Source organism: Postia placenta (assembly GCF_002117355.1).
Source record: "Postia placenta MAD-698-R-SB12 unplaced genomic scaffold POSPLAscaffold_4, whole genome shotgun sequence".
Taxonomy (NCBI): Eukaryota; Fungi; Basidiomycota; class Agaricomycetes; order Polyporales; family Adustoporiaceae; genus Rhodonia; species Rhodonia placenta.
Genome location: NW_020169835.1, coordinates 2,480,486 through 2,498,118, shown reverse-complemented (window position 1 = coordinate 2,498,118; position 17,633 = coordinate 2,480,486). Strand labels below are relative to the sequence as shown.

Here is a 17,633-nt window from a genome sequence, read left to right as displayed (position 1 = left end):
TAGGGTTTTACAAAACACCCCGACGTTTCAACTCCGCAGCGCAGCCAAACCGTTTTTTCTTCTGGAATCGGCAAGAGAGAGATTCTTCGCCGCGGCAGCCGAGGCTGCACTGCCCAGAATTATTCTGAATCACATCGCGAGTAACACGCGGTTCGAGCGACCAACTCAAGAACGCAAAAGCTCCAGCACTCAGCGCAGTTGTATCCGAAATGAAACAAGGCTGACGATGATTCAAAACTGAATCTGCTTGCTGAAGTGTACAGCACGCCCAGACATATCTGGTAGTTAAAGTCAGACAAGTGGACACTGCAGTATGTCACCCTGTGAGTCTCAAACCCCGCTGAAAAGTATCTCGTGATTCGTGAAGGCAGGGGGGTTGCGGGACATAGATTTAAAACGCCTGACGTGTAATGATGATGGGGGCGTCAGTGGTGCGTTATGGATGTCAATGTTGCCATATGGATAACGAACGTTACATCATCGACTACAGCACTAGACTGCACGCTAAGGTTCGCGCTCAGCATCCCCGGGAATGATCGGACATCGAACTGTCAGAATACACCGCCTATCATTGAAGTCTGAATTAAAGATTGGCCATACCATACGAAACACTTTCTGTGACTCCCTCATTGAGTTACGTCGTACTGACGACCGGAGGGCATTCATTTATCGACGGTCAAATTGTGAAATGAGGGGGATGCGACCTTGGTTCACCGCTTACACATGTGAACAGGTCGACGCCTGAGGGCCCACGCATGCATGTAAGACAATCCAGAGGCACTTGATCCTTTCATTCCTTAATGATACTGATAGATTGATTTCGACCAAAAATTACACCCATGCGACTCAGGTAGGGAACAGGTTGTCCTCCAGCCGGGTCATGCCGAGGCTGAGCCGCCTGCAGGACAACTGGTGTCACCGCTATCCGAATGAAAGGTAAGCTCCCCTCCGAATATCCGCTTTATTCCAACAATCTCTAATCGCGCTCTGACCTCAAGCTGGGGCAGGAACATCTCTCGCTCTTTCCCGGGCCAGCTACAGGGCAGACCCCAACGACCACAGACGGAAGATTATCGTCAAAAATCCGACACGATACACTTCATGTATCTTGTTCTTCGAATACCGTCGTGACTGTGCGGCGGCCCATGAGCTTGGGAAGCTTCTCCGCCATCCAGTCCCTAGGAAACGCTGACGTCTCGTCGCTTTCATGAGGCTTGCGAGGCCGCAATATACACAATGTGACATCCGTCAGTCCTTCCAACAGTTTGTTAGAGAGCGCAGTGTCTATAGTGTCCCATTCGATATGAATCAAGTGGTCTACTCGCAGAACCGCCATGTAAATTGCGATGTGACTGAGATGTCTCGATGTAACAGACTTGAGGGTATCCGAAATCCAAGACAAGTTTGGGATGTCGCATGATTCGAGGCGGAGATATAATTTCAGTGAGTGGATTCCAGTATTTTGGCTGAGGTTGATGTGGTTGCGCACGGAGCCTGTAGAGGCTACTTGAGCGACGTGCTGAAAGCCGAAGCCAGTTACTGAACTCACCTGAACCGACTAGGTGACTTGTGATACAACTGTCCAAGGTAAGAGAAAGTGTCTTGACGGATGCACCGGCACATCCAAGTAGACAGCTCAAATCTTTGGGATCCTCATGGCTCCAGGAGATATGAATATTCTCGATGGAAAGATTTCCATAACTGCTAGCCCACTTTGTTACAACGCTGGGCATGGTGCATACGTCTCCGACGTCCAGCCACTGCAAATGCAACTTGGATCCGGTATTGTCTCCCATCAACTCCCATTCCACTGTGTCCGTTATTAATGCCTCCATGCGAATGCTCTTGATGTTAGGAAATGCCTGCAAGAGGGTGACTAGATGCCTAGGGTGTCTAAAATCGCAGGTTGACGTCCACAGATCATCGACCATTGGGTAGTTCGTGAGAATGGTAGTTTTTGTCTCGTCCGTTAAATCATTCCAGCTAAGTCCATCCAATGCAAGCCGCTTCACCTTGGTGAAGTGCTTCAAGAGTGCGATATTGTCGGCGATCCATGGATGAGGAGCGGGCAAACCATCGCCCTGCATATCGCAGGCATCAATGCTCAGACTCCTGACGTAGTTGGCGAGTCCCCGTTCTGGCGAGTACAGTTCCTTGAGTCTCGAGAAATTGCTAGAGCTGTCGATTCTGACGGAGGAATGTATGTGGAACCGACTCCGATGTACCCACGCGTGACATGTCAGGGAGCACGCGGCGAGTGTGGCGTGGTCATAATCCTCCCCCAATGCGTCGATGAACATGTCCGAGATTTCTGGGGGGAAAATCGGACCCTTGTGTTCACCAAAATTGAAGGTGTCTGAACATATTACTCCTACGATGGTAGATTCAGCTATTGGGATATCTGAGGCGAAGGTCCTCCAGAGCATCAGCTAAAATTATTGCAATTATACGAGTGTACAGATAACTCACCGCTTCGTAGGTCAGGTTCCGACATATCAATTTAAGATTCTTAGATGAGCTGTTGGATATATGGATGTGTGAGGGCACCGGGTGCAAACGCAACAAGGCGATGGGTAATTATACTACTATCTCAGGGTCTTTATGAGTGGTTTGAGTTGAGATCGAAGATGTCAATCCGGAGTTTAAAATTTACATATATACGCTCACTTATGCTTCAGCCGATGAGATAAGCTCGCACCACAACGTCTTGGCAGGTTGGATCATGACCACAATGATCGTATGGAGCGCGTATTGCTATTAAATACACAAGAAGCCGGGCTTATCCCTATGCCACGTATTTGGCGAGGCTGCCAGCACCGAGGCATGGTAATGTGGCACCTTCCTGTCGAGAGTGGCGAAGGTAGGACTGTTGGCAGTCCGTGAAGGTCTCTGCTCTGACGTCAAGCTCACACGGAAGATCTGATTAGATTAGATAACAACCGTATATATATGGCTCCTTTTTTCACCCCCGTCATCATACATTTCGCTCGCGTTCGTCGTCTGTCGCTCGTTGGTTCGATGCTGTGCTGTCTACCTTGCAGAGCGCCGTTCAGTTGAATCGCCCACACGGACACGATATTACATTAAGGCTAGAAATTAGGCCTTCGTATCTGAGCAAGACAGTGAAATGTTCACAGGATCCCTTTTTTGCACACAAAATGAATCATGATGTCCTCCCGAGTAGTCGAAAAATTAACTGTTAGGACGCAATCGCGATGTGAGTATCCATGCAGCTTCGTTCGGGATTAAATTTGGAGCGGCCGATGACTGTGACTGTGAGAAGAGTGTGGTCCGATCTATACCGCAAAGTTCATGGTTGCATCAAGAATGCATTGCGGCTATTGCAAGCTGATGACTACTCCTTCCTAAGGTGGTGGCAGAACAGGCTGCTATCTCGGCTCGACATCATTTCGCATAAAGGAAATGTGTCAGTCCACGATTAGTAGGGATCATCGCCGCTGCTAACTAAGCGGTGGCATTATATTGGGATATACGGTGAGGCTGCAGTGATACCCATGACGGCCCTGTCTGCGGAATCGATAGTGATTTGGATATACATGAGATAAGGTCGCCATATAGGAAGTCCGGGCCTCATTTTGGCGAGCCCAGATATGATCAGCTGGCCAGGCCACGATATTTCGGTGCCACGACGTGTCCGGAGAAAGAACGAGGTGATATGAATCCAGGATGATAATGGTGAGCCTTCTTCCGTCCGCCTCCTGAGACACAGAAGCGTCCCATGGGCTATGAATGGAATGGTGTACGCTCTGAACCACATACACGAGAGAGATCAACGACTGGCCACGAGCAGACACCAAACGCCCATCTACTCACATGCATGTGCCTCACCGCATTCACAATTGTGAAACAGAAGATACTCAGCCCTAATATCAAATATATCGGAGCGATGTGCGTGCCATGAACAATGACACCGTCGCAATGAAGGCATCAATCCCTGCTACACATAGCACGTACAGTCCAGAAGCCGACAGGACTCTTTCAGTACGCTAACCGCATTTGCGGAGATACGATCATGTCAACATCGCACCTGAGCCTCCCGTTTGCAAAGTGCGCCCAGCATGAAATCGGCATAACTTCACGACCACACTACACCATCAGAACCGCAGAGTGTGGTACGCAACCGACGAGAGACATCGAATTCGGCCACCTGTAATGTGGACATGGCCTAGGTGTGCTCCCGAAGGACCCGTGACGAACGAAACACAACACGTACTGCAATAATAGATCGAGAAGGCGTGCCAGATATTGTGGAATGTGACTTGAAACGTCCCACTTGCATTCCAGGGGTACACTGTTCGCCGAACAAACCCAAGTGCCAAAGCGCGAGGTGAACTGACGTACCGGAGCCCGCGCTAAGTGGTAACAGCGTTCGGCGAACACTTGTTTAGAGCGGATGTAGCACGAACCGCGCGCTATGGCTCTGCGACTGATACGTTCACAGGGAACGGTGCACAGACGAGTTCATGTCAACTCAGACTAAAAGACACCTCAGTCTCGACGTCCGACTCGGAGTGCTAGATCGAAAATGGCAACGCACGTTAATCTCTTGGGCGTCTTACGATTTTCTTGCAGGTTCAAAACTGAACAGAGACTTGGCGTCAGGGCGGAGCGTCTGTAGAGTCCACAAGCCGCCCAAAGTTGGTCAGGCTGGACATTGAGATAACGATCGATATTACTTCTGGCTAGGGTCTGCTGTGTGGTCACTGGCACGTTTCAACAGTGTAGAGCGCAAGACGCATGCATCAGCGGGTTCGGCAAGCCGAGTGTAAGCCGCGCTACTGAGCGAGCGCTGTGGTAGATATCCACACTTATATTGTTCGCAGCAACTCTGCAAGAGCTGAACTGCGCATAGGGCGTGTGTGCAGAAGGCGTACATCCTAGGATCGTCTCCGGGCCGATAGCACCGCGCTCACACCCTTAGCTAGTCAAGGGTTCTATAGCATTATAAACGACTCACGTGGGCGCAAAACTTCACGCGTACACACGGTCTTGTCAAACTTGCCCCTCTCCTGCTGACTTGGGGCAGCGGCGACACACTCGCCCCGAGTTTGTTGAATTGTTCACCATACGTCACTCGTTCTAGGACATCAAGAATGGACTTGTCCAACCGGATCCTGTTGCTCTTGTTGACCAGGACAACTCCAACACCCTCGACGTTGGAGGTTAAGGTACAGGGCCGCAGGTCGGCGAGAGATCAAGTCCGGGAGTTGTATTAGGGCCAACTCGATCCCGGTGGAGCCCGTAGGTCGTCACCCGTGATACGGAGCGCTCATACAAGCGCCTGAATTGTCCGTGTCCTGTAGAATCCGGCGCCTGCAGCTCAACTCATACTATATTAAGTGAGGTTGCCTTACCGGTCACCGCCTTGCGACGTTAAAGCGCTGATAATGCTGTCTGTAGGGGGGGAACATGAAACCCGAGGCTGCTTTCCCCAGGCAGTTGACTGTAACATACCACGTCCGATCAAGTGCGGAACATGGTCAAGACACCCCCACACACGCAGATGCGTATCAGTCGCATCTCGGGCCGCGGGAGTACTGTTCAATAGGCTGTCGCAAACCTCATCAGTTCAGCGAGCACACAGTTTGTGTGCAATGATTGAAAGTGTGACCGGACTCGTCGGAAGGAGGCGCCTTGCTTAATTTCAGCAAAGTCTGTAGGCTGCTAGCAAAACGTCAACCTCAGTGCGAACGACCTCATATTGATACGCCAGAAACGAGGGCTTGGATAGCAGCGCCACAACGGTCAGCATGCACCACGAGGTGATTTATCATAAATACCTGGCAAATCAATCCGTGCCGGGGTATGGACAGTTCGCACCACTCGGCACAGAGTTCCGCGCCAAGGCCTGGTTATGGTCTCAACATCCCGGCGACAAAGGTTAGGTGAGCATCTTCGATGAATTTTGGCCGACAGCTCGCATCCAACAGGCCTTCCCGGTCCTAGTGTTATGCTGAGATGACGAAAGAGTATCAAAGGTTATTTCACAGCGGCTCCCGAACATGGCACCGAAAGACACGCTTCCATTCACCCGCCTCGGCTCGTGTGCGTGCAAAGTGATGAACCCACTCACTTTGTATTAGACTCGTTGGCCACAGGACACCGTGGGCATGAATCGCAGAATAGCTCGGGATGCCGTCCGGTGGCGTCGACGAGGGAACCGTGCTGCGTCCGCACCTGACACGCGAGGAATGACATGGCTGCGGGTTCAAAATCCGTCAACCAGCAGATCCAGTCACTCTGGCCACTGCCACTTGACGTGCCGCTGCTGATTTAGCTCGGGCTGTTATTTTCGCTCCAAGAAGATGTTGATAAGGAAAGTGCTCTGTCCAATAGGCATGATACAAATGCAACACTGAGGTTTGATAGACCCGTACGATGACGTGAAGGAGGTCTTCTGCGATGCGGCGTGGCGGGAGACCACGTCGATAGGACGCTGAAAACGACACAAATAGCGGTTGCGACGTGATATATAACAGCGCCCGTCGAATGGACGTACGTACCCTTTGAACTCAGCGGCAGATCGAGTTACCTCCCCCCTCCGAGACGGGTGCTAATATTTATAGAGCGTGGTAATGAGGACCAGAAATAACTGTGCCGAAGACTTGAAGTTGCAAGGAGAACTGACCCTGTAGACTGCGTAGACCAGTACACTCCGAGCCGCGATCTCACACAGCTGCCGCGACTATAGCAAACATGAGGGACAGCAGACACCCTTGTGTAATAACAGCAAGCAAGCGAGTCCGGGAACACTTCTATAGCTGATTTCGGGAAAAGACGACCAGCTGGGCAGCGGGCAAGCCGCGGTAGTTCACGAGAAGAGTCGATGTAGCATGTAGTGCGGAAGTCTAACTGCTGTGAAGGCGATAGTTCAGCGGGAAAGAGGTTAACTATGAGGCAGATCCAAGGCCAAAGGATTGAGCAGAGGAGACCAGGCGACTCTAGACGTCGACAAGGCGAGACCTGAGCAGTGCAGCCGACGCTGTGCAATACTCGAGGCCGCCGTGTTGCTTCGGGTCTTGCCGTGTCATTGGAGTGACCTTGTCACCGTGACTTGTGTAAACTCGCTTTCTTAATAAGGTATTCTCCTTTCTCTTTTAGGAGCATCCGGCAAGACCATAAGAAAACTGCTCTAATGTTTCTTGTCCTCTACGTCGCCCCAGATCCCCACTTCGAGTCTCATAATGGTATGCGACCTAACATACTCCTTCTCTATCCAGTCTGAATCCTTTGATATCACGGCGGTCACAGCTCAAGAACGGATAAGACCCTTATCTGAGAAATAGCACCTGATGCATTGCAAGGTCGAGGCATCAGCGGAGGACATGGCGGGTCGGGAATCAATGGACTCGAGCGCTCTCGCCAACATGGGACATGCGCTCCGTGTTGCGGTGAACAATGGCCGACACGCGGCAAGCCCTGCCCCCCACTGCGTCCCCACCTGTCCCTTGCGGCGGCCACCCCACAGCGTCACCTGTGGGACCAGAATAGAGTGCTGCGTGATAAGTATAGCACATTTAGCCCTCATTGCTTGTGCCAGTCTTTCTTGTTGCTCGCTTTCTTTTGCTCGCTTCGTTGTTGACTACCACCACCACGCTCCCTTCTCGCGATGCGAGCCGTCAGTCTCTTCCTCGCTGCAGTCCCTCTTGCATCCGTCGCAGGGTACTCTACAGGCCGCCATCCCGATGCCTATCATGACTTTCACGAACGCGAACTCCTCCGACGGAATATCGTTTACGACGGCTCAATCGCCAGCTCTTACGACTATGTAATTGTAGGCGGCGGCACCGCCGGCCTCGTCCTTGCGTCCCGTCTCTCCGAGAACTCCAACACCTCCGTCCTCGTCCTCGAAGCTGGAGACACCGGTGAAGCGGTGCAGGACAAAATCGGTCGGTTCCGTGGACCACACAACTATGATTAACATTGATATTGAGCGCCTTCAGACATTCCGTCATACACATACTACAACTCCCTCGTCGGCTCCTCCTACGACTGGGCTTACGAGACCGTCGCCCAGCCCGATGCCGACAACCGCCAGATCTCCTGGCCTCGTGGCAAGGTGCTCGGCGGTTCCTCCGCCATCAACGGTATGTACCTGGTGCGGCCCTCCGAGCTCGAGATCAATGCCTGGGCGAGTCTTGTCCCCAATGGCTCCATCTGGAATTGGGACAACATGTACGCCGCGATGAAAAAGAGCGAGACGTACACCCCACCGCTCAGCAACGTGCAGGATACCGCCAAAATCGAGTACAGCAACTCCAGCCACGGCTTCTCCGGCCCTCTGCACGCGTCGTACCCTGGCTAGTGCGTTTGCCACTAATTTTTGTCAGTGGCGCCCGATGATTGAACTTTCTTCAATAGCATGATGCCGCAGGTGGGAGACTGGACGCCGTCTCTGAACAACATCGACATCATGACGTCGCCGAATCCCGACGGCGGCGACGGCTGGGGTGCGTTCGTCGCCACCTCCGCGATCAACCCGGCCAACTGGACGCGCTCCTACTCGCGCTCCGCGTACATCGACCCGCTCCCGCCGCGCGCCAACCTCGCGATCCTGCCCAACGCGACCGTCACGCGCATCGTGTTCGCCAACGCTACCGGCGGCCTCACCGCGACCGGCGTGCAGTACGCGAGCCAGAAGGGCGCCACTGAGAGCACGGTCAGCGTGAACAAGGAGGTTATCCTCGCCGCGGGCGCGATCGGCAGCCCGCAGATACTCATGGTCAGTGGGGTGGGACCGCAGGACGTCCTTGAGGCTGCAGGAGTCGCGGTGCAGGTGGCGTTGCCGGGCGTCGGACAGCATCTCCAGGACCATCTGGTATGTCACCTTCCCTGTGCGCGTAGATACCCGACTGACCCACTGGCTGCCGTTTGCTAGTACGCGGAAGTGACGTGGAAGACGAACGAGCAGACCGCTGGCTCTATGTTCTACGGCAACTACTCGAACTTAAATGATGTAGATCCCACCTTTTCTTAACTGTTGCGTGGGCTGAGCATATGTTTTGTAGGTGCCGACCACGTCGACGCCGTTCCTCTCGTTTATCAATTCGGCGACTGCCTACGTCAACTTCAGCGCCCTCATCGCGGCGCCCGAAACCTACGCCCAGCAGATCGCTGATGCCGTGGACAGCAGCGCGTCCACCCTGGTCCCCAGCCAGTACTCCGAGGTCGTCGAGGGATACAAGGCCATATACAACCTCACAGCGCAGAAGCTCCTCCTGTCTTCCATCGGCGATATGGAGATTTTGCTCTCGCTGACCGGCGCAGGCCAGTACGAGCCGCAAGTCATCTCCATCCAGGCTGCACTGCAGCACCCGTTCAGGTAGTACCCAGCCTGATGTCCGCTCTAACGTTGCTTCTGAAATACGGCCCGTCTTCCAGCCAAGGCCGTCTGTACATCAACAGCTCGGACATCTTTGAATACCCCATCATCGACCCCCAGTATCTCTCCAATAACGCCGGTAAGCACTCGCTCGGCGAATCCTGTATATGACAGTTATGCCGACATTGTGCCGCACAGACCTCGTCATGCTTCGCGAAGGCCTGCGGTTCTGCAGGAGCCTCGGGAACACGGCTCCGCTGAGCGCTGCCATGGCGGAGGAGATCTCCCCCGGCTCATCCGTGCAGTCTGACGAACAGTGGGAAACCTGGCTTGCGCAGAACTCGTACACGGAGTACCACCCGTCGTGCTCGTGCGCGATGCTCCCGCAGAGCCAGGGCGGCGTCGTGGATGCCAACTTGAGGGTGTACGGGCTCGGTAAGTGCTCTCGCCGCCGTGCCCCCGTGCATCTTGGGACCTAACGCGCATCACCACAGCCAACGTCCGCGTGGCCGACGCCTCCGTCTTCCCCTTCCAGTTCTCCGCGCACGTACGTGTCCCCCCGCGTCTTGTCCCCGCAACCGCACTCACACGCGCGCGCGCACATCCCACAGCTGCAGGCACCCGTGTACGGCCTTGCGGAGCAGGCCGCGGAGCTCATCCGCGGGACGTACGTGAACGCCGACGCGGCGAACGCGACGTCGTCCGCGTCCGCGAGCTCTTCGGCGCCGTCGGCCACGACGTCCGCGTCGAGCCGCAAGTCCGCGGCCACGGTGCTCACGCCGCGGGTGCTGCCTGCCGCCCTTGGCGCTGTTGCGGCCGCCGCCCTGGCTGCGATTGCCCTCTAGGCTGCGCGCTGCGCGTCCGAGGGCCGCGCTAGCCGTGCCGCCCTCATTTCATTTTTTTTCTGAAGATTCTGATGCTTGGACTATTGATGCCTCGCGCCGAGGCTGCTGCTACCGACCATTGACCACTCCGCTCTTTCACATGGACTCTGCGCGGGCCGCGGCTGCGCCATGCAGGCTGTCGTGCCCGTGCTGCTGTATATGTACCACATATCGTACTAGTATCGTGACCCTTGCTTTTACTATCGCTGTCCTTGCGCCTCGCGATGAAAGGAGGCGCACGCACGCACGCTCTTTCTGGCAGGCGTACTCTGGTTCGGGCGTTGTATGTAGACTAGACCATGCGGACGCTGTGCGATCTGCCGTGTGCCATACTTGTTGTGTTTGTTAGTGTTCTATATCATGGACTGTGCTGACCTCAGCTTGTTGATACCATAGCAATTCCAATGTGCATCGTTCATGTTTGCTTCCCACTTCCCAGGATGTGCCGCGGGTGGCCGCGGTAGCTTGCTGTCATGAAGGAGACAGGGACAGCGTGCGAGATTGGGGTGCAGGGAGACGATCTGCGATGTGCGGTATCGTCGGGCTCTCACATGCACACACCGCCTCCAGGGTCGCGGTCAGATTAAGGTGGTGTCCGCCGTTGGATCTGGCCTCGGCTCGAGTGAAGGTTTTGTGGGCTGCATGTCCGGCTTCGACGAGCGCAACTGAGTGCGAACCTTCGTCAGAGTGGTTTCCCGGCGCGCGATCAACGGACGGCTACAGCACCCAATCTACTATGGCCTTGCGGACGACGTGCGGGTTCCAATGGCTGCTATGCGCACGCACCGGGTAGGGTACTTGGTGCTTTCAGTGAGGTCGTTTCCTGATGCCGCGGGACATGATGCATGATACAGTACTGTGACTACTGTCTCTGGGGGCTTCCCTCCCGAAAGTATGGACGAGTTGAACCGGTCGAGGGACGTTTATATGGCTAGTAGGTTCTATCGCTGGGCTAGGCGCTGTGACCCCCAGCGATAGTGCATAGATCGCTCCAGTTGGCGTTGATGAAACCACACTGACCACACTGACCACATTCTTACTTCTTACACCGTCAAATTGGCGTTGTATGCGGATCTCCATCAGTGCAATTGGACACTAGAAGTAGCGAAGGTGCCCGCCCTCCGCCGATTAGATAAGACTCACGAGTGTCTGAATCTTGGCAAGATCCGCTCGTCTTTCCGATTGTATTGGCCCTCATCTCGTCTATCTCACACCTCGACTCAACTGAGAACGGCCAGACTGCGCGATGTCCGCACAGACATGGACGCTAGGTGTTCCTGATCGCGAGAGGCTGATCCAGGCGGCGTTCGACGGTAAGTCCGGTTACTCGGTGGCTCAAGCGACGGTCCTCGGCACCCAAGTGGTCTCCAGAGGGCTGCCTCTCATCTCCGTCATCTCGCCTACTCGCGTTCTGTGCTCCCCGCTCAAGTCAACCTTGCCCCTCCGCAGCCAAGAAGAACGCCTATTGCAAGTATTCCAACTTCCCCGTCGGCGCTGCGCTCCTGACGGCGAGCGGCGAGGTCATCCGCGGCGCGAACATCGAGAACGCTTCATACGGTCAGTTGTCACGGAGCTTGTTAGGGTTCAGCACGAGTTTCTCAGGCCGTGTGGCCTCGGTGCATGCGGATTCGTAATGCGTTGGCAGGAATATGTCATTGATGATTGGCAGAAGGGTGCATGTTCGCGGTCGAGGCCTGACATGCAGTACTATGAGGGAGCACGCATTACCGTATCATGGCGTCACCCGGATAAGCTCTGCTGTATGAGAGCCTGGTTACTAACGCACGTCTCCTTCTTCGCCTGGATAGGTGGGACAATCTGCGCGGAGCGCACCGCTATCGTCAAGGCAGTGGTGAGTCCCTCCCGCAACCACCGCCCACGAGCCACGATTTCTGACGGCTAACGATGTGCGCCTTGTCTCCGGGGGGCAGAGCGAGGGAATCCGGTCGTTCGTGGGCCTCGCCGTCGTAACGTCAGCCGCTGCTGCGAATTTGTCCGTTGTGCATAAACTCACACCGTAATTCCACAGCAACATCGCCGAGGCGACGTCACCTTGTGGTATCTGCCGCCAGGTGCTGCGCGAGTTCTGCGCGCTGAACATGCCCGTGCTGCTCGTGCCCGCGGACTACGACCAGCGCGTCGCGGAGGGCAAGGCGGGCGGCGGCGTGCTGGAGACGAGCATAGGCGAGCTGCTCCCGCACAGCTTCGGCCCAGAGCACCTCGAGCTGCCCAGGCAGTCCTAGGGTCCGCGCGGACGAAGGACGGAATGTGTATGCTGATGTGTAGTGTACAGTGTACAGTGTGCATGCTATCTAAGTTCTCGTCTCTATTGCTACATCGTCGCTCCCATCGTCGCCCTGCACGAAGGTCCCGTTCTGTCTCTGCTCCTGCTCCTCCTTTTCCACCCCCCTGAACTCCTGCACGCGCCGGCGGATCTCCAGCCGCCGCTCGTGCCCGAACTCGCGCGCCTCGCGCCGCGCCTGTGCGAGGTTGTTCGCCGCAGCGGTATGCCGCTGGTCGGCGACGCCCAGGCCGGGCCAGAACAGCGGCGCGAGGCCCACGCCGAGGGACTGTGCGCGCGCGATCAGCGTCGGCAGTCGTATACCGTACACACACACAGACGCGCGGGCACGCACCAGGATCGCCGCGGCGATGATGAGGTGGTCCTTCCAGCCGTCGTCGCCGTCCGCGGGGGCGTCGCGGGCCGACCAGCCGTGCTCCCCCTCCCGCGCGCGTTCGGCCGCGGCGGCGCGGCGGGCCTCCTGCATGCGCTTGCGGCGCGCGAGCTCGGCGCGGATGGGGTCGGCGTGCTGCGGCGCGCGGCGGCCACGGAGGACGTCGTACGCGGCGGTGATGCGCTGGAAGCGGGCGTGGCGCTCGGGGGCGGGGACGTCGCGGCAGAGCGGCGAGTCGGGGTGGTGTGCGCGGACGAGGTCGTAGTCTTGCGTTTGCGCGGGCGGGGACCGAAAACAAACGGAAATCTTATTCAGCTGCGCGTGTCTGTGTTGTGGGTGTTGGAGGGGTGGGCGGGACGGCGACGGGCCCGGCGGGTGGGCCTGGGGGAGCAAGGGGCGGAGACGTACATCTGGCCTTGATGTCCTGCTGGGTCGCCCCTAATGGGAGATGGAATATCTCGTGCGGCGTCGGGTGTGCATGGGTGGGAAAAGGAAGGTGGTGGTAGTGGCGGTGGGCAGAGCAAGTCGCCCTGCGGGTGTGGACGAGGACGAGGCGCTGCATGGCGGTCAGGACGAGCAGTCCATGTCGGTCGATCGACGCGGCGCCTGTGGAGATCGCTGCACCCACTGCGGTGGAGCCGGAACGTCGTTTCAATCTTTCTTTTCCTTCTTTTTCTTTCAGCGTTGGTCAAACATGGAGAGTACGTACGGACTCTTGACCCTCTCGACTCTATGGCTTGCGAAGACGGGGAGATGAAGCGGTCGCAGTAGGTTGACGGGGGTGCCGGCGACGCCACGCTCTTGAGGGCAGCAAGACGCGGGCGTGAATATGGCGCGTCGGGGACGCTATCCTTAGAGACTGAGCTAGTGGCGATCGTGAATTCAAGGGAAAGGGCTTCCATCCCGTTTCGGATAGTGGTTTGCCGTTCTTGGACAGCCATGTTGTGCGCGTCATTGTCTCTACGCAGGTCGCATATGATGTCATGCCCGTCAAAACCCTTCCGTACTTATATAAACCGGCGTGGATGCCGAGAAGTGTACGTTCCCTCTCTCCCTCGAACTACCACGCAATAAGCCTACGCGTCGAGCGTTCGTTGTCGCAGATCTCGATCGCGGTTGTGTACTCTTTCGTCGTGGTCGCCGAGCTTTGTGCTCTTCGTTTGTTGCTCATTTGTTCTGTATTACCGACGCGCATACAGTCGGCCATGACGCGGTTATTTAACTTTCTTTGCTATCATAGTCGACAAGTCATCAAACCTACTGCAGAAGGCCCTCCCACTCCACTCACCCAATACGCAACTCTCGTGCTTCAAAATCTAGTGCGCGCGCAACAGTACCCGTTATAGGTTATGTCCTAACCATCCCACAACGCATCATTGCAGAGACCGATAAAGTAAACCATCCACACTGGCCGCAGAAGTGCAGACACCCGAGCAAGCCCACATCACCCTCTGTAATATCTGGTCGGCGCGAACGGCATAGGCGTCAACACAGCCTTCCTCAGCTTGTTGCGCACCTCCACCTCCACCTCCGTGCCCTTTTTGTGCCACCCCGACTCCACGTAGCCCATCGCGATGTTCTTGCCCAGCGTCGGCGACGGGATGCCCGACGTCACAACACCTGCACGGCCGCACATGCACTCATCAGGTCCGAGCGAATGGCAGCAGCAAGGCAAATACGTACCGACTAGGTCACTGCTCGACGGCGCGAATATCTTGGCCCCCTCTGCGCACGATATACTGTCAGAGCCTACGCGCGCAGCCACACCGCGCACTCACGTCTGGCAGGTGCACCTTCGACAATCATGCCTACACGCCGTCGTGGTGGGCCGTCCTTCAGATGCTTCAACACGCCCTCTGCACCGATGAACCCGCCCGTCTCACGGCGGTCTTTGCCTACACATGCCACCGCGTGAGGAACATGAAGAGGAATCGACAAGCGATCGACGGGACGCACCGATGACCCACGTCAGCCCTGCCTCCACGGGCGTTGTATCCTCATCAAGGTCCTGGCCGTACAGGCACATGCCCGCCTCGAGCCGCAGGCTGTCCCGCGCGCCGAGGCCGGTGAGTTGCACGGGTGACTTTGAGAGGAGGGCCGCGATCTCTTCCGTTTGTGCCGGTGGGATGGAGATCTATGCGTGTGAAAGATACCAGTCTGTCAGGATAGCCGTGCTGGAGAGATGGCCGACCTAGCCGACCTCAAAGCCATCCTCTCCCGTGTACCCGCCGCGCGCGACATGGAGCTTCGTGCCCTTGACAGGGACGAACGCGGACCTGCCGAACGTCAGCGTCGTCAGGTCGAACGTCGTCAGGTTCTGCAAATACTGTGCGGCCTCGGGACCTGATGTTTACATTATGTTCCCCGCATCGGTGCAGAAAGCCGTGGACACGCGCCTTGCAGCGCCAGGAGGCCCCAGTCCTCGAGCACCTCGAGTGCGACCTTGCCCGCTGCGGCGTGCTCGCTGGCGTTCCACTCTGCCAGCTTCGCCCGGAACCACGCGAGGTCGCGCTCGCGGCGGCCCGCGTTGGTCACGACGTAGAAGGCATCGTCGGCGTGCTTGGTGATGACGGTGTCGTCGATGATGCCGCCGCGCTCGTTGAGGAGGACAGAGAGTGTTGAGGAGAAAGGGGCAAGAACGGAGAGGGAGGACGGCGTCAGCCATTCGAGGAACGCGGTCGCGGTCGCGCCGCGGAAGCTAGGCCGGGGTTAATGCGGGCCCGGACTGGGGACGAGGACGTGGGCGTACTTGGACTGGACCATGTGTCCGACGTCGAAGAGTCCGGCGGACGTGCGGACGTGATGGTGACTCGCCACTGTGCGAATGTGAGAAATGGGAGTGTGCGACAGCAAAGCACTCACCTGCGCCGACGTCTCCGTACGACAGCGGCATGGAGAAGCCCGCAAACGGGACCATCTTGGCACCATTCTGGAGGTGAAAGCCATACAGTGCGGTCTTCCTGAGCTGCACTCTGGTGGTCAGTGCACAGGAGCCGCTGCACATCGCCGTGTACGCACCTCTCCTGACGCGGCGGTGGCTAGGAAGCGTGGTCGGGAGCGACTTGCTAGCGCGCGGGGCACGGACACAGCGCAGCGCGACGAGCCCACCCTGGCGGTACACTGTAGGACTGACATTGGCACGACGAGCGGGAGGAAGGAAAGGAAAGGGGCGGCAGCACTCACGGGAGCCCGAGCGGCGGAAGACGTTGGTGAACTGGGCGTGGGCAAATAATTTCAATTGATATTCATTTTGACTCTCCTCTTATGTACTTGCCATCATCGCGACGCTGCTGTCGATACGTCATGCCCGATATAGTAGCGGTTTCGGGGTCGTCTGGCACTCTGTGGACTAGCAAATACGGAAACTCGCCTTCCTGATTGGAATGTGTTGTGTCGGGCCATCGGTTCAGGGATGTTGCCAGGGATGCTGATATACTCGTAAGACTGCTAGGCCTCCATACATAACATTCACTGTGGCCTATCATTCTTTCTATGCCCTCCCACATCTTGCAAATATACCAAGACAGGTGTTCAGAGGCATATCTGTACCTCTCACAGCGATCTGTCATGGATGAATAAATTGAACACTATGCCTTTCTTATCCTCTCACACAGACTCCTCTAAGCAGCCATCTGCAGTGGATAAACCAAGTGAAAGCCATCAACATAGTGTGTTCTTGCTGCGTTATGTAAGCCCTGGGTCACTTGTCACGAAGGACCCCGACGAGTGGCACTCGGTGCTGTGTCTACGTGCATAGTCGCTTTCATTTTCTGCTCAAACAAGGCCCACCGACATCTCGGACACTGAATCAGACTCGACACATCTTCGCGCGACGGTCGGGGGAAACGCGGGCTTGAAACCATGTCTCGCTTTGTCAGGGCATCAAAGTATCGGTAAGTGTGTGATCATGCTCGACGTGTATCCCGTTCTCAGCACCCGTCCCACCAGCCATGTCTTTGGACAGCAGGGAAAGAAAGAATACGGCCTCGACAACATCAAAGTCTCCAACAGCGCTTGGGACACAAACGTCGTAGCAGCCTCTGCGGTGCGTCGCTCCCGTTCGCACCGTACCCTCTCTCTGACCTACCCCGAAGCGCTACATCAGCATCAACTGGAATGCCTCGGGTGGCGGTGCTTTCGCGATCCTGCCACTCCCCTCGCCGTTCGAGCCTCTTCCCCTCGGCTTCCCCTCCAAGCTCCCCGACCTCATCCCCCTCGCGCGCAGCCACTCTGCGCCGGTGCTCGACACAGACTGGTCGCCGTTCAATGACTCGGTGGTCGCGTCTGCGGGCGATGACGGCAAGGTGATGATCTGGAAGGTCGACGAGGCCGCGTTCGAGGGCTGGGGCCAGGAGCACTGGGAGCCCGTCGACTTTGAGCCTGTCGCGCGCATCGACGTATCGCCGCGCCGCGTAGGTCAGGTGCTGTTCCACCCGACCGCGAACAACGTGCTCGCATCCACGACAGGCGACCATGTTGTCAAGCTGTGGGACCTGGCGAGCCCAGAGTCAGCAAAGTCCGTCCTGAGTGGGCACGGAGATGCGATTCAGAGTCTGGCGTTCAATCCGTCGGGCAACCTCCTGGTAACGACGTGCAGGGACCGCAAGATCCGCCTGTTCGACCCCAGAGCAAGCGCAGAGGCGGTGCGCACCACTGAGGGACATGGCGGGATCAAGGTGCGTTGTGTCCCCGTCGTGCGATGGCCGTACACATCGTTGACCATCGCCGTTC

The 17,633-nt window shown here is 56.6% G+C and overlaps 8 protein-coding genes across 8 annotated transcripts in view; 3 read left to right on the top strand and 5 right to left on the bottom strand.

Moving 5' to 3' along the window:
* Positions 1 to 1,099: 1,099 nt before the first annotated feature.
* On the bottom strand, positions 1,100 to 2,494 carry POSPLADRAFT_1032880 (hypothetical protein; the record flags this gene model as incomplete). The annotated part of the gene is made up of 3 exons (XM_024476893.1): positions 1,100 to 1,494; positions 1,550 to 2,401; positions 2,470 to 2,494. 3 exons carry the CDS (start codon positions 2,492 to 2,494, stop codon positions 1,100 to 1,102), a joined length of 1,272 nt encoding a protein of 423 aa, XP_024341364.1.
* A 2,199-nt stretch (positions 2,495 to 4,693) lies between these two features.
* POSPLADRAFT_1045580 (hypothetical protein) lies at positions 4,694 to 4,897 on the bottom strand (the record flags this gene model as incomplete). Its single annotated transcript, XM_024478800.1, has 1 exon — positions 4,694 to 4,897. The coding sequence occupies one exon, from the start codon at positions 4,895 to 4,897 to the stop codon at positions 4,694 to 4,696; it is 204 nt and encodes a 67-aa protein (XP_024341363.1).
* A 1,197-nt stretch (positions 4,898 to 6,094) lies between these two features.
* Positions 6,095 to 6,705, bottom strand: POSPLADRAFT_1039446 (hypothetical protein; the record flags this gene model as incomplete). Its single annotated transcript, XM_024477544.1, has 2 exons — positions 6,095 to 6,457; positions 6,554 to 6,705. A coding segment is annotated over one exon (152 nt), but the record flags the coding sequence as incomplete, so codon positions are not given.
* A 925-nt stretch (positions 6,706 to 7,630) lies between these two features.
* Positions 7,631 to 10,188, top strand: POSPLADRAFT_1065632 (hypothetical protein; the record flags this gene model as incomplete). Its single annotated transcript, XM_024481979.1, has 9 exons — positions 7,631 to 7,910; positions 7,965 to 8,325; positions 8,383 to 8,839; positions 8,900 to 8,977; positions 9,030 to 9,343; positions 9,403 to 9,482; positions 9,542 to 9,778; positions 9,838 to 9,890; positions 9,955 to 10,188. 9 exons carry the CDS (start codon positions 7,631 to 7,633, stop codon positions 10,186 to 10,188), a joined length of 2,094 nt encoding a protein of 697 aa, XP_024341361.1.
* Positions 10,165 to 10,658, top strand: POSPLADRAFT_1039445 (hypothetical protein). The gene has a single exon (XM_024477543.1). It carries the CDS (start codon positions 10,328 to 10,330, stop codon positions 10,574 to 10,576), a length of 249 nt encoding a protein of 82 aa, XP_024341360.1. The 5' UTR covers positions 10,165 to 10,327; the 3' UTR covers positions 10,577 to 10,658.
* Positions 10,659 to 11,266: 608 nt separating this feature from the next.
* Positions 11,267 to 12,576, top strand: POSPLADRAFT_1039444 (hypothetical protein). The gene is made up of 6 exons (XM_024477542.1): positions 11,267 to 11,337; positions 11,392 to 11,540; positions 11,677 to 11,784; positions 12,036 to 12,079; positions 12,159 to 12,199; positions 12,257 to 12,576. The coding sequence occupies exons 2-6, from the start codon at positions 11,474 to 11,476 to the stop codon at positions 12,468 to 12,470; spliced, it is 474 nt and encodes a 157-aa protein (XP_024341359.1). The 5' UTR covers positions 11,267 to 11,337; positions 11,392 to 11,473; the 3' UTR covers positions 12,471 to 12,576.
* Positions 12,577 to 13,049: 473 nt separating this feature from the next.
* Positions 13,050 to 13,401, bottom strand: POSPLADRAFT_1087952 (hypothetical protein; the record flags this gene model as incomplete). Its single annotated transcript, XM_024483056.1, has 2 exons — positions 13,050 to 13,168; positions 13,311 to 13,401. Coding segments are annotated over 2 exons (210 nt in total), but the record flags the coding sequence as incomplete, so codon positions are not given.
* Positions 13,402 to 14,102: 701 nt separating this feature from the next.
* Positions 14,103 to 17,633, bottom strand: part of POSPLADRAFT_1039441 (hypothetical protein) — a 14,455-nt gene continuing 10,924 nt past the window's right edge. The window contains exons 3-9 of the mRNA XM_024477541.1: positions 15,652 to 15,718; positions 15,299 to 15,600; positions 15,103 to 15,245; positions 14,859 to 15,036; positions 14,681 to 14,797; positions 14,586 to 14,627; positions 14,103 to 14,522 (exon numbers count right to left, since the gene is read on the bottom strand). Coding sequence (XP_024341357.1) covers positions 14,347 to 14,522; positions 14,586 to 14,627; positions 14,681 to 14,797; positions 14,859 to 15,036; positions 15,103 to 15,245; positions 15,299 to 15,600; positions 15,652 to 15,718 — 1,025 coding nt within the window. The 3' untranslated portion in view covers positions 14,103 to 14,346. The remainder of the gene's footprint in view (positions 14,523 to 14,585; positions 14,628 to 14,680; positions 14,798 to 14,858; positions 15,037 to 15,102; positions 15,246 to 15,298; positions 15,601 to 15,651; positions 15,719 to 17,633) is intronic.